The sequence below is a fragment of the Eptatretus burgeri genome, chromosome 9 (genome assembly GCF_056783735.1).
Source record: "Eptatretus burgeri isolate ZD-2024b chromosome 9, Ebu_testis_v1, whole genome shotgun sequence".
Classification (NCBI taxonomy): domain Eukaryota; kingdom Metazoa; phylum Chordata; class Myxini; order Myxiniformes; family Myxinidae; genus Eptatretus; species Eptatretus burgeri.
Window position 1 is genome coordinate 47,530,976 of NC_140969.1, and position 15,118 is coordinate 47,546,093.

A 15,118-nucleotide genomic window follows, 5' to 3' on the forward strand; every position below is an offset into this window, starting at 1 on the left:
GTTATTTCTTCTCAAGAGGAATTGAATGACGAAGAAGAAGGTTATTATTTTGAAGTTGATTTGAGGTACCCGAGTGATCTTCATAATAAGCATAAAGATCTTCCTTTTGCATGTGAGAAAGAAACTCCAAAGAAAGAATGGTTAAGTGATTATCATAAAAGTTTTAATATTAAAGGTAAATCAACAGAAAAGTTATTAACAACATTCTATGATAAAGAGGGATATGTTTTGCATCAGAGAAGCTTAAAACAGTTTTTGAGAGAAGGATTGAGAGTAGCTAAAATTCATAGAGTTTTAAAATTTAAACAAAGTCCTTGGGTGAAAAAGTATATTCAATTCAATACAGATATGAGAGCAAATACAAAAGTAAAATTTGAAGGGGACTTTTATAAATTAATGAATAATGCTGTATTTGGAAAGACTATGGAAAATGTTAGAAACAGGCAAAACATTAGATTCGCAACATCTTGGAAAGAAGCTTCGAGATTGATAAATAAACCAAGTTTTGAGAGAGAAGAGGTTTTTTCAGAGAACTTTTCTGCAATTCATATGAAAAAGGAAAGTATTGTAATGGATAAACCAATTTATATTGGAACAGCAGTTCTTGATTTATCAAAGATATTGATGTATGATTATTTGTATAATGACTTAAAGAAAGAGTATGGTGAAAATGTTTCATTGTTGTATATGGATACTGATAGTTTTATCCTAGATATAAAAACTGATGATGTTTATGAAGATATGAAGAAAAATATTGGAGTATATGATACAAGTAATTTCAGCAAGAAGAGTGAGTTATTTTCCAAAAAGAATGAAAAGGTTATTGGTAAGTTTAAGGATGAGTTGGGTGGAAAAGTAATGAGTGAGTTTATTGGATTGAGAGCAAAGGCATATGCTTATAAGTATGGTGAACAGATTGATAAGAGGTTAAAGGGAATAAAGAAATATGTAATAAAGAAATCAATAACTTTTAGAAATTATTATAATTGTTTGATGAATAAGAAAGAAGAATATAGGAAAATGAATACAATAAGAAGTTATAAACATAACATATATAGTGAAGAAGTAAATAAAAAGGCATTAGGAGCCTTTGATGATAAGAGATTTATTTTAGATAATGGAATAGATTGTGTTCCATATGGATATTGTATGATAGAGTGTATAAAATAGATTATGTTTTAACGATGGGAAGATGGGTTAGGGTTTTTAAGGGCTACACTGCGTTTTTTCACAATATATAAATGGTTAAACCAAGTATTAATCAAACTAAAGAGTGGAGAAAATCTCAGTCTTGGTATATAAATGGAAAACATAATGAATGTGAAAAATATCAAATAAGTCTTATTGAAAAAATAACTAAAACAAAGGTAAATAAAACAAATAAGCGAATTAATTTAAAAACTAGTAAGTTAGAGGATGTAAAGAAAAAATGAATATCCTTGAATGGACTGAAAACTTTGATGGTTATCAATTGAACAATGAAAAAACAATTTACTATAATCTCAAAATGATATGTGGCTCAGGAGGTGGTCAAACAAGAGCATTAAGAGAAGTTTATCATTTCGTAATGGCACAAAAGGGGTATCTTAAAAAATATAAAGATTCAAATGTTTTGTTTGTCAATATTTTAGATGGGGATTATTGTGCAAAGAAAATTAAACTATTGAAGGAATTTGAGAATGAACAAATCTTTATAGGTTCAATGAGTGAGCTGTTCAACCCCCAGGTGTTCAATTCAATGAGGTTCAACCTCCAAGTTAAAAGGGGAGACAAATAAATATACCTTGGGATAAAAAGGGGGTTTATTTTTAAGGAAAAAAAATATAAATCGCTGAAAATCCCCCATTCATTTACATGGGGAAAAGTGAGCCAGAATCAGTATTCTTACCCTACTCCAATTCCCAAAACCGCTGGGAACACGTTTTTATATGGCAGTTGTAAGCTAGAAACACATTCATTTTTTATTTTTTTTTTGTCGACCGGAAGACGTCATTGGAATACGTCTACATACGTCGATGTGTGTTGGGACTACGTAAATAATTGGTTCAAAGCATGTCAAACATAAGTTAGGAATAAGTTTCGCGTAAAAAAAGACATTACCGCGACGTGTTTCGACTTTTGAGTAGCTTATAAGTAGCCTTTGTGGACGTGTGTAAGCGTCCACATATCGTGTGTAAAAATTATCCCCATCGCATGCGGAACGTGTGTCATACGCCGAGTACGTCGTAAAATTTTGAACATGTTTAAAATTTCTTGACGTACTCTACTTACTACGACCTATGATAGCGTGCTTTAGCGTTCTACTCACATATACCAAACTTACTCATACCGTATTTGACGTGCCCCAACGTTTTAGACACATTTTTCTTAGGTCGGCATACACTGGCAAGATCGCCAAGGTGTGACCGCGATGTTGACACTTCCATTTCTACGGCAGTTATGATTCGAATCGTTGTGCGTCAGCCTTTTAATAGGCTACGTCACGACATCGTCGGCGATGCGTGCAACGCGCTTTGCCTAAGTTAGACTATCGTTGGGCATCGGTTGTGTAGGCCGACAACAGGTTCAGCATTCGTTGGTATAAGTTATCTATAACACAACGAAACGTTCTGTGTCCATTACTAATATGTTATGCATACGACCAACTCGTTATGAATACGTCCAAATCTTAAAAAAAAAAACATCAAAAGTTCAACGTCAGCCAGCGTTTTACATACATTTTAATACGTTGCCATCGCTGCCTAAAACGTCAAGGTGTGACCGGGCCTTAAGACACTGTTCGAGATAACCAAAGGTGAATAAATGCTCATTTTGCTGGAATCTTTTTAAACATGAGTCTGGGTTAAACTATTGAGAAATAAGTTTGTATCCATAGCAGTTTAACCTTGTGAGGAACCACATGCCCACCCAAAAGGAGTGACGATGTCGCAAATCTGCTTTGGCACTAGTAGTGAGTCGGGTATGTATTACCGACAATCTGGCATGGAGTCGGTTGGAGCTGGTCGACCCAGGCCAACCTAATGTTTTCTGACAAGTCCCATTTCCCATCTGCTTTGTCGAAATTGCCAAATAAGGGTCTTGAGACATTCGCGATAGCGAAGGTTCCCAGCAATGTCGAAATAACCCAACCAATTCTGTAGAATACATCGCTAATCTATTTACCAGGACGTCTCATCCCATTGTGAGATATTTCTGCAATTGTGGATTTCTTATAGCCATCAATGTGTTCAGACCAATCTCCATTGGAACACCTCTGGGTGGAGTATTTTATCATTGCCAGAACTCCTCAAATTATGTGAACATGATTTGACAGTGTTCCAGAGGAGCCCTTTTCATGGCATCAGGTTGGGTTGTGTTGGCTTGTTTCAGCACAAAACCTTGGACCTACCATGTTTATTTTTCAAACATTGCTGTAATTCTGGTGGAGAAGCTGCTAAGTATGTTACATGTAGGGCAAAAACAGCGAGAGACATTGATGTACTTTTTTTACTAATTTTAAGGACATTGCTTTTTATTTTTTAATGGGCAAACCAATACTATATGATGCTTTTTTTGTATACAGAGTCGAGGCTCGTGGAAGAGCTGGAGTTCCCAGGTTACATAATCCACATGAGCTCTGTGCTCAAATGTAAACATGAGACGTGCAAAATATTTGCAGTGAAGGAGGAATAAATCTATAAATCAATGAGGAAAGCAAACTCAGCTTTTGGGGCTGTTCACCCTAGAATTGAACATGTAGTACTTGTTTTGCATAATGTCGATGTCCAAAATGCCTCAAAACAGCATATTGTGCCTTGAAATGTATTTCATAACTGCTCCTGGTTGTTCCAGAGTAGACTGAGAAGTTTGTTTGTATTGCTTTTACTCCAAATACAATGCTGTTATTCTGTAATCATTGTCACCACCAACATGGATTCACACATCCATGCGTTATCGCTCACCTGTGGTTCCGCCGCCAGGGTGAGCGTCAGCAGTTATAACCCCTGGGTACCTGAGGCTGCGGAAGTCAAGGCCAAACTTGTGGTGGTAATACTGCAATACAGAGGTAGACTGTGGTATTTCATGGTCCTCATAGCACTTTGCAGAGACATACAGGTCATACACAATTTAGCAAGTTGTTCTAATAACTAGCATGTGTTTTGATCGTGAGTGCGAGTGATTTCCACTCCAACTGACTGACTATCATGTTGATGATCGTGGAGCGACCTGTGCGCCCTGATAATACCCAATGAGCTATATTGGACAGGTCCAACCAAACCAGGCAGGTCTGAGGGAAGGGGACAGATGAAGTATTCATCAAAATTTTGAGTAAACCTCATGAACAAAAACAAACAAACAAAAAAGATAATAATAATAATAATAATAATAATAATAATAATAATCCTGATGTCGACAGCAGAGCCTCAGTTGTTGAAATGGCAAAGCAGAAAGATTTGTTACCCAGCATTTTAACAATGAAGACCACCAATTCTGATAAAATGGATACTGTGTACTCATGTAAAACTTGCGACCACACAAGTAACGTAAGCAACCAAAAGACACTAACAATGAAAAACCGTATCTCAATCATACTGCATCGGTTGTTGCGCAGGTAAAAAGGGCCACGTCCCCCAGATAGTGACCAGGCTGTGATTGAAAAGTTAGTAACCGGTCAACCACCACCACAACACCACCATCAACAGCAGAATCTTCTAAAATGTAAACATCCAATTTCAGTTGCAACATTCAACGCACGGACACTTAGCTCAGCGGATAAGATCAACGAAACTGTTTCACACATGGAAAAGTATGGCATCAGTGTAATCTGCCTTCAAGAACACCGCATTTACCATGATGTTGACATCCGCTATCAAGGAGTATGAAAAGGGTGGACTCCAGTTCCTAGCTTTTTTATTTTTTTGTATACATTGTCGAGGCTCGTATGAGAGCAAACGCACAACAAGGGGGGCAGGAGACAAGAGGGGTGGGAGAGGAAAGGACAAAACAGTGGGGAACAGCTTGGACAGTGGTAGCTTGGCCACTAAAAACCCCTGAATGCTTCAGTTGGGGGTGTTGGCCTATTTATCACCAACACTGCATATAAAAGCCTGTCGTAACATTGAGTCTATCAATCGCCGCATAATGGCAACAACCTTCAATGGTAATCCTAAAGCAATAATAATCCAATATATATATATATATATATACACATATATATATATATATATATATATACATATATATATATATATATATATATATATACATATATATATATATATATATATATATATATCCAAGTTAATGTCTGTGTGTGGGTGTCATAAGCCCCGCTCATTCTACAGGCCACGCCTTCCCCTCTTCCCAGCATCACAAGTACTGCCCATTAGCCAACCAAGCCACACCTTTCCCTCCAGCCACCCAGAAATCACCTAACCGCCACATTTTTCGTTACGCATAGCTAAGATTGTTCAACGGCTTCTGATGTGCACTTGAAGACCGAACAACGTGTCTTTTATCATTAAATAAAGGTACCGTCTTGAGGAAAAAAAACAAAGGTACATTTTGATTCCAAGTCAAATGAAGTAATGAAGTAATGCATGTTTTTGTTTGCAGCAATCATGTCAGCGGTCTAATATACATCGCCAAATGAAGGTACGTTAATTCTCAAATGCAGAGGAAAGAAAATAGTGACATTTCATGAAAAAAAAACTTTTGGTTTTCGCCTGACTTTTCAAGGCCTATAACAAACAAGCCTATAACTTGATAAACAAGCTGATGGACATGTAATACACGTCATATGAAGCTTGGTCGTGAAATACCTGTGTCCGTAATGAAATCGAGAGGCCGCCAGGGAAATCCTGAGAGCTATTTATTATGTACAAGTACACTTTAAAGTTGGATGAAATGTACACGTCCACTTAACATCACCTCTGAGTGAATGTCCATTTTAAAATTGAACAAGGTATGTTTGCATAACAACAGAAATAGTCTTGATTTAATATTTTAAATCTTTAATATAAAAACTGTCCTTTTGTCAGTGTTTTGTATGTTCTGTATGTTGGCGATGTCCAGGGGTGTGTTAATTTACCGAGTGGCTAGCTCACGCTTGCCAGACCAGCTGTTTCTTATCAACGGCATCAAATATAATGCTTGCTTGACTGCTTAAGCCACTTGGCGAGTCCTCCACAAGAAACTTGAAACTAAACACAAGCAACTACACGTTGGTAACTAATGAAGGGAGGGGAAGGGGTGGGATGAGAGGAAGGACCCAGTGTTGCTTGGCAATGCCGGGTACCCCTGCTAGTATGCTATAGCCCGACCAACATATTGTCGGAGGAATATGCATTAACATTCTATGATCACCAATAGGAACGGTAAATATCTATTTCATCTAATGGCAAAATGTGAACTTATTTCTATGACTAATATGTTCCAAAAATGGAAAGGTGAACTCTGGACTTTCACTTACACGACCCAGCATAGAGCACAGATAGATCTTGTCAACAAAAAGTGGAAAAACAGTGCCACAAACTGTGAATCATATGGCTTCTTCCACTCAGTCAGTTCAGATCACCGTTAGTAACCACTAAAGTAAGATTAAGTCTTCGAGCAAACGTCAAAAGTTAAAAAAAAAAAAAAAAAATAACTCACCACAGTACAACTGAAGTAAGCTGAAAAAGGATTCAATCCTTCATGCATACACAGTGGAAGTGAAAAACCAAATTGAAGTACTGCAACCAGCTACAAGCTCCCAAACAGCTCATGCTATGTACAACAATATCAGCACCACCCAGAATTACACAGCTGAGACACACAAAAAAAAAGATTTATCACAAAAGTTAACTGCTGTGGGAAGATGAAAATGTAATAGAAAAGCGTGCAGCAATGAAATCTGCGTACATTGCAAAGTCTGCCAATGGAACTGAAACTGATATGATTAAATACGATAAAGCCAAATAAAACCAAAATGAGCGTCAAGCAAGGTATATCAGGGACAGCAATTATTGAAATTACAGTGCCCATAGAAAGTCTACAGCCCCTTTCAAAATTTTCACCTTTTGTTGCCTTCAAGCCTGGAATTAAATTGCATTAAATCAGACTTTTTCCACCTTTATTTACACATCGTGACCCACAACTTCCAAGTGAAAAACAAATTCTACAAATTTCAGAAAATTAATTAAAAATACAAAACTAGAATATCTTGGTTGAATGTGTCCACCCCACTGAATTTATACTTGGTGGAAGCACCTTTGACAGCAATTACAGCTGTGAGTCTGTTGGAATAGGTCTCTACCAACTTTACACACCTTGATTGGGCAATATTTTCCCATTCTTCTGTACAAAACTGGTTAAGCTCAGTGGAGTTGCGTGGGGAGCGTTGATGGACAGCAATCTCAAGTCATGCCACAGATTTTGATTGGATTTTGGTTTGGGCTCTGACTGGGCCACTCAAGGATATTTATCTTTTTGTTCCTTAGTCACTCCAGTGTAAATTTGGCTGTATGCTTTAGGTCATTGTCATGCTGAAAGGTGAACTTCTATCACAATTTCAGCTTTCTTGCAGAGGGCAGCAGGCTTTCCTCTTAGGATTTTTCTGTATTTTGCTCCCTCCATTTTCTCTTCTACCCTGAAAAGTGCCTCAGTCCCTCCTGATGAGAAACATCCCCATAACGTGATGCTACCACCACCATGCTTCAGTGGGGATCGTGTTCTTTGGGTGATGTGCTGTAATGGGTTTGCACCAAACGTAACATTTTGCATTTAGGCCAAAAAGTTCTATCTTGGTTTCATCAGCCCACAAACTTTTTGCCACATGGCTTCAGAATCTCTGGAGTGGTTTTTGCTGACCTCAAACGGGACTCAAGGTGGGCTTTTTTGAGTAATGGCTTCTTTTTTGCCACCCTACCGTACAGGCTTGACTTGTGGAGTGCTTGGGATATTGTTGTTACATGCACATTGTTATCAGTCTTTGCCATAAAAGCCTGCAGCTCTTTCAAAGTTGCCATTGGCCTCTTGGTGGCCTCTCTGATCAGTCTCCTCCTTGCTTGTTAATCCAGTTTGGAGGGACGGCCTGATCTAGGCAGTGTCTTGGTGGTACCACACGCCTTCCACTTCTTAATGATTGTCTTGACTGTGCTCCAAGGGATATTCAAGGTCTTTGAAATATTTTATACCCATCCCCTGATCTGTGCCTTTGCACAACTTTAACCTGGCACCTTGGTGCTCATGTTTGAGTCTTTGCTGTAAATATGCACAACCCAGCAGAGGAAACCTACAGGAACAGTCGATTTTATTCTTAAATAATCAGAATCATGACAATTTAACACACGTGGAGGCCAATTAATTTGGTCTGTGATTTTGAAGGTGATTGGTTGCACCTGAGCAAACTTACAATTGCTATTATAAGGGGGTGGACACTGATCCAACCAAGATATTCTAGTTTTGTATTTTTCACAAATCATCTGGAATGTGTCGAATTTGTTTTTCACTTGGAAGTTGTGGGTTATGATGTTAGAATAAAGGTGGAAAAAGTCTGATTTAATGCAAATTAATTCCAGGTGATAAGGCAACAAAAGCTGAAAATTTTGAAAGGGGGTGTAGACTTTCTTTAGATACTGTACATCCGTGGCAGTTCAGCATCAGTCATGACAAGCATGGCGTACAGTAAACTAAATCACGGGAAGAAAAACCAGTAACCAGGGGAAACTTAGAGCTTGCAATCCTGCTGAAAGGATTATAAGATGGAAGGCTTACTTTGCAACCCTTTTGGAACAGCTCCCAACTATCATCACACCTTCGACTTGCTGTTGTAAATGAGATACTGCCAAATGATACAGAAAACTTCACAATGAAAGAATTAAGAATAAAATCAATGGATAAGAACAAAGCATCTGGTATTGACGGAGTTCTACAGGAGGTTTGGATAAGTGGCACACTCGAGCAGCTCCTTGAAATCTGCAACAAAGCCCTAACTGGGGATAAACCAACTCAGTGGTCAATGAGTGAAATCGTACCATTTCCGAAGAAAGGGGATCTAGGTGTTGCAAAGAATTACCGTGGAATCAGCCTAACTTGTATTTCTGTGAAGATCTACAAGAAATTGCTCCTTTGCAGGACTTGTATATCTACCCTCAGGAGAGACAGAAAACAACATCTTTCTAATCTCAAGTCTGAACTCTCAAACCTCTCTCCCTCCTCCAAACCCTGGTGGCATCTAATCAAATCTGTTTCTGGTGTATGTTCCCCCTCCATCCCCAACCCCCTTCCCTCAAATGGCCACACTGCTGACACCACACGTGAAAAGGCTGAATGCCTAAACTCTGTGTTTGCATCGAAATATTGTGTCCCAAACCCATCGCTTTCTGTACCCACCTTACCAGTTGCACCCAGCTGTCCCTGGAATCTGTGTCCTTTTCCTCTGACAAAGTGGAGAGTTTGCTGTCAAACCTCGACTCAGATTATGCAACTGGTCCAGACAGCATCAGCCGATGTGTCCTAAAAACCTGCTCTGCTGCTGTTGCTCACCCTCTCTCTGTTCTATTCACCCTCTCATTTGCTCAAGCTCATCTGCCACCTGCTTGGAAATCAGCAAACATTACCGCTCTACATAAAAAGGTGCAAAAACAGATCCCTGCACCGACAGACCAATCAGCCTTCTCCCATTCATCAGCACGGTTATGGAATCCATCATCGTTTCAGAGAAATCCTTCCTCTTCTCCAATCGCTTGATTTCCGATCATCAATTTGGTTTCAGACCGGATCACTCTACCTTGGATATGCTGCTTCTGCTCTCCCAACAATGGATGGAGGTATTCAATACCAGACATGAAATCAGAGCCATATCCCAAGACATATCGCGTGCTTTTGACACGGTCTGGCACCCTGCCCTGCTCACCAAACTCTTCCTATGGTATCCAAGGCCATCTCCACTCATGGCGCGCAGACTTCCTCTCCTGTCACAGCCAACGTGTGGGCCTAAATGGAGTTCTTGCATCCCCTCTTCCTGTTCAGGCTGGAGTTCCTCATGGCTACATTCTGGGCTCTGTTTTTTGTCTGGTTTTCATCAATGATCTCTCCGACTCTCTGGAAAATCCTCTTTATCTCTTTGCTGATGACTCCACCCTCTGCCGTACCATCTGTCACCACTCAGACCGGCAAGCAGCAGCTTTTTCACTCTCTGCAAATCTGGATAATATAACCAAATCACAACTATATAAGAGAAAATGTAAAACGTATGTTTGTAAGAGATGTCTCAACACCTTTCACATTAAAGAATGATTAAATAAACATTCGAAATATTGTAGTAATCATAAATCAACCATACTCATTTTACCAAAAGCAGGTTCAAACATATCATTAACAAATCTATAAAACATCAGTTTGTGATATATGCTGATTTTGAAAGTATCCTTAAAAAGATAGATACTGTTTCTCCAAATCCAAATAAATCATACACAAATAAATATGAAAAACATACTCCTTGTTGTTTCTGTTATTATATCAAATCTGTTGGTGATGAATACAACAAGTTAGAACTTTATGGAGGAGAAGATGCCTCAGAGGAGTTTGTAAGACGATTGGAAAAAGACTGTATAAGACTAAGAGAAATAATGGTTAAAACCTATAAACCAATGTCATTAACAAAGGGAGAGAAAAAGGAATTTAGAAAGAACCTTATCTGTCATATTTGTGAGGAGAAAATTGAGGGAGAGGTCAAGGTTAGGGATCACTGTCATCTTACTGGTAAATATCGAGATCCAGCTCATTCCCATTGTAATCTTAATTACAAGCCTCCAAAAACTTTATTCCTGTCTTTCTTCACAACAATGCTCACAATGACACACATCTATTTTAAAATGAACTTTCAAAGACATCTGGAGATATTTCTGCCATTCCTAAACACAGATCAAAAATACATCTCATTCACAAAAACAATTCATACGTCCCCCATAACCCATATCAGATTTCTTGACACATACAAGTTTATGGCAAGTCCATTATCTAACTTAGCATCAAATATTAAAAACTTTCTGAATCTTAAATCACATTTCTCAAATCAAGAAGAGATTGATCTCATCACAAAAGGGAATATATCCGTATGACTATATGGATTCATTTGAGAAGTTTAAAGAAACACAACTTCCTTCAAGGGAAAGTTTCTATGGCAAGTTGAATAAAACTCATATTTCCGATAGAGATTATACACAAGCTAAAAAGGTTTGGGAGAAGTTTAATGTAAAGAATCTTGGAGAATATCATGATTTGTATCTTAAAACTGATGTATTGTTATTGGCTGGTGTGTTTGAAATTTTTAGACCAGTCTGTCATCATAAAAATTCTTATGGATTCGACCCCGTTCACTATTACACAGCCCTGGGTTTGGCTTGGAGTGCTATGTTAAAAATGACAAAACAGAATTTGGAATTAATCAGTGATATAGATGTGCTTTTAATGATAGAGAAGGCTAAAAGAGGAGGAATATCTCAAGTATTTTCCAAGAGATATGCTAATGCAAATAACAAATATCTTCCTGATTATAATAAGAATGAGGACAACTCTTACCTGATGTATTATGATGCTAACACTTTGTATGGGTGGGCTATCTCTCAATTGTTACCTTATGGAAAATTTAAATGGGTTAAAGAAAAACAGTATGAAAAAGTTTTACTTAACATTGTTATCTCCTCTCAAAAAGAATTGGATGAAGCTGAAGTTGGATATTATTTTGAGGTTTATTTAAAATATCCAGAAGAACTTCATCACAAACATAAAGACCTACCTTATGCCCCTGATAAAGAAAGTCCAAGAAAAGAATGGTTCAGTGATTGCCAACAGTCATTTAATATAAAAGGTAAATCTCCAGAAAAACTACTTACTGCATTAAATGATAAAAAAAGTTATGTTTTGCATCATAGGAACTTGAGACAATATTTATCTGCTTGGTTGAGATGAGAGTGAGGAAAATTCGTCAGATTTTGAAATTTAAAGTCATTGGTTAAAGAAGTGTATTGATTTTAATACAAAAAGGAGAACAGAAGCAAAAACAGATTTTGAGAAGGACTTTTATAAATCAATGAATAATGCTGTATTTGGAAAGACTATGGAAAATGTTAGGAATCGACAAAACACAAGACTTTTGCTACATCTTGGAAACAGGCTTCAAAGTTAATTAATAGACCAAGTTTTGAACGAGCGGAGGTGTTTTCAGAGAACTTTTGTTCTATTCATTTGAAAAAAAAAAAAAAGAGTATTGAAATGGATAAACCTATTTATATAGGAACATCAATTCTGGACTTGTCAAAGTCGTTAATGTATAACTATTACTATAATAATTTAAAATTAAAGTATAAGGATAATGTGTCATTGTTATATATGGATACAGATAGTTTTATATTAGAAATTAAGACAAGTGATGTAAATGAGAATATGATCGATAATATTGATATGTATGATACAAGTAATTATAAGTCTGATAGTATGTTGTTTTCATTAAAGAATAAAAAGGTTATTGGGAAGTTTAAGGATGAGTTGGGTGGAAAGGTCATGAGTGAATTTGTGGGTTTGAGATCAAAGTCTTATGCTTTTACGTATATTGATAATAATAACATTGAAAGATGTGATAAGAAGCTAAAGGGAATAAAGAAAAATATAATCAAGGAAACAATAAACTTTAAACATTATTACAACTGTTTAACCTTAAAGAAGGAAGAGTACAGAAAAATGAATACAATAGGAAGTTATAAACATCAATTATATACAGAAGAGATAAATAAGAAAGCATGAGGAGCTTTTGATGATAAAATAAAAATTTTAGAGAATGGAATCAATAGTCTCCCTTATGGTTATAAGTATGTGTTGAGATATTGGGTTGAGGATTTTAACAGGCTACCGCCATCTTTTTACTGATTTATAAATGATAGAACCAAGCAATAACCAAACCAAAGAGTGGAGATGTAATCAGCCTTGGTATTTAAATGGAAAACACAAAATGTGAGAAATATCAAATAAGTCTTATTGAAGAAATAACCAGAGTAAAAGTAGATAAAACAAATAAGCGGATAAATTTAATTATAAATCAGTTGGAGAATGTAAAGAAAAGAAAAATCCTTGAATGGACTGAAAACTTTGATGGTTATCAATTGAACAATGGAAAAACAATTTACTACAATCTCAAAATGATATGTGGCTCAGGAGGTCGTCAAACAATGGTGGTGTAAATATGAAAGACAACCCTGACTATCAAAGTAACTCACAGCGCATTTACATTTATTCACCCATTAGACTAGGGAAAGGGAGCTATCTATCCACATGCACTTATCGAAATAACTGAGCGATAGGACCTGAATGTTGTGTGCTCATGGCTTCCAGATTCGCAACAATATATATATATATATATATATATATATATATATATATATATATATATATATACATATATATATATATATATATATATATATATATATATATATATATATATATATATATATATATATATATAACACACATATATACATATACTTATACATGCACACATACTAATAAACGTCACTATGTGTCCGTCCGTCTGTCCGTCTCCTCCGTAACTCCAAGGCCATGAAGCCTCGCGGCCCCAAGCTTTGCATGCATACTAAGGGAACGCCAAGGTAGTGCATGAGTGAAAATTGTATATTTGGGTTAATTTAAATGCCCCTTTTGAAGATAATTAACAGTCTTATTTAATTATCCTTCATCACAGGCTCATCCTCAGTCACCTCGCTGCTCCTTGCTGAGGTCTTAAAGCGCATCCTCGGTCAACTCGCTCTTCCCTCGCTGGGGTCTTAATTCGCCATTGCTTTTGGCCTGTTCAACAATACCTCAACCTGGAACAGGCTTCAATGGTTTCTTAACAATAAAGCCACCAATCTTTTTTTCACTTTCCTCACTCATGTCATCGAAAGCCTGATCTACATACCTACGAATCACTGTGCACATCACTTTTGTAAGCGCTATCGTTTTCAAATTAGGAGCTTGGAACAATTTCATGCATTTCATGCATTATATGATGCGATTTTCCACGATCTACACTCACGTATATAATCGAAATATAATTTGAGTTTGGAGGATCGGATCATGTGGACTGTATTAAATATGGAGTGAAATCTGAAAATGTTAAATCAGTGATTTTTTTTAATTTTTATTTTTGTGGGTATGTGCCATTTAAAGTCAGCTTGCTATTGCTTGACAAGCCAGCTGTTCCTTATCAACCATTTCATTGTCGTGCTTGCTTGAGTGCTTAAGCTAATTGCTGAGCACCCTACACCAGAAATTGTTCTAACAAGGCCAAAGCGGTGAATGATACACAGGATATATTCCCAGGGTACCAATCTGAGAGACCATGGATATTATCAAGAAGCTTCTGATGCAGGAGGAGGCCATTCGGCCCATTAAAGCCTGCGTTATTATTGCCAACTTATGGTTGTTTGTCCATGCTCTGTCCTTTGAAAACACCTCATGTCAGGCAACAAACCAGCACATACGAATTTAACTGATTGAGTGCTGCATATTTCCAGTATGCAATGCAAAAATATGGTGTTTTTTTTTCAAGCAAACTGAATAAAACATCTTCTTGTTATGAAGGCAACCATTGGAACAAACAACGTGGAGTACGATTGTGGCCAACAGCACATTCCATTGAGGCCATTATCATGGCCAACAGCACTCAAACAGTAAAAGTCTTTGGTTTGACTCTGCTGGGATTCGAATCACCGACCACCCAGACTCAGAGTGGACACTAACCATTATGCTACTGAGGCTGGAAAATGATGTTCACTTCCACATTAGAAACAACAAACAGCATTGCCACGCTTTGAGAAACTCTGGCCTTGACAGTGTCTGATCAATCACAGAACTTTATTATGTCATCACATTATATTTACCAATGGCGACGAAACCAACACCCATCACTGGTTTTGCCAGTGGGAGGGTGACTGACACCCTGCCAGGACGAAAAACAACAACTGCCAAAGGGCGGATGCGCTCCTTTAGGGAGCTAACGGCCATTCATTAAGGAGATGGTGTCTCCGAAAAAACACCCATCCGGTTTGACCAGTTTTTTTTAGGTAGTCGGTGAAGACAGCAACTGCTCAGGGTGGTA

The 15,118-nt window shown here is 37.4% G+C and overlaps 1 protein-coding gene across 1 annotated transcript in view; it reads right to left on the reverse strand.

The window, feature by feature from the left end:
- The window catches only part of LOC147020080 (L-threonine 3-dehydrogenase, mitochondrial-like), a 53,897-nt gene that overhangs the window by 23,340 nt on the left and 15,439 nt on the right, over nucleotides 1-15,118 (reverse strand). Inside the window, exon 7 of the mRNA XM_085895105.1 lies at nucleotides 3,942-4,032. Within this exon, the coding sequence (XP_085751231.1) occupies nucleotides 3,942-4,032 (91 nt within the window). The remainder of the gene's footprint in view (nucleotides 1-3,941; nucleotides 4,033-15,118) is intronic.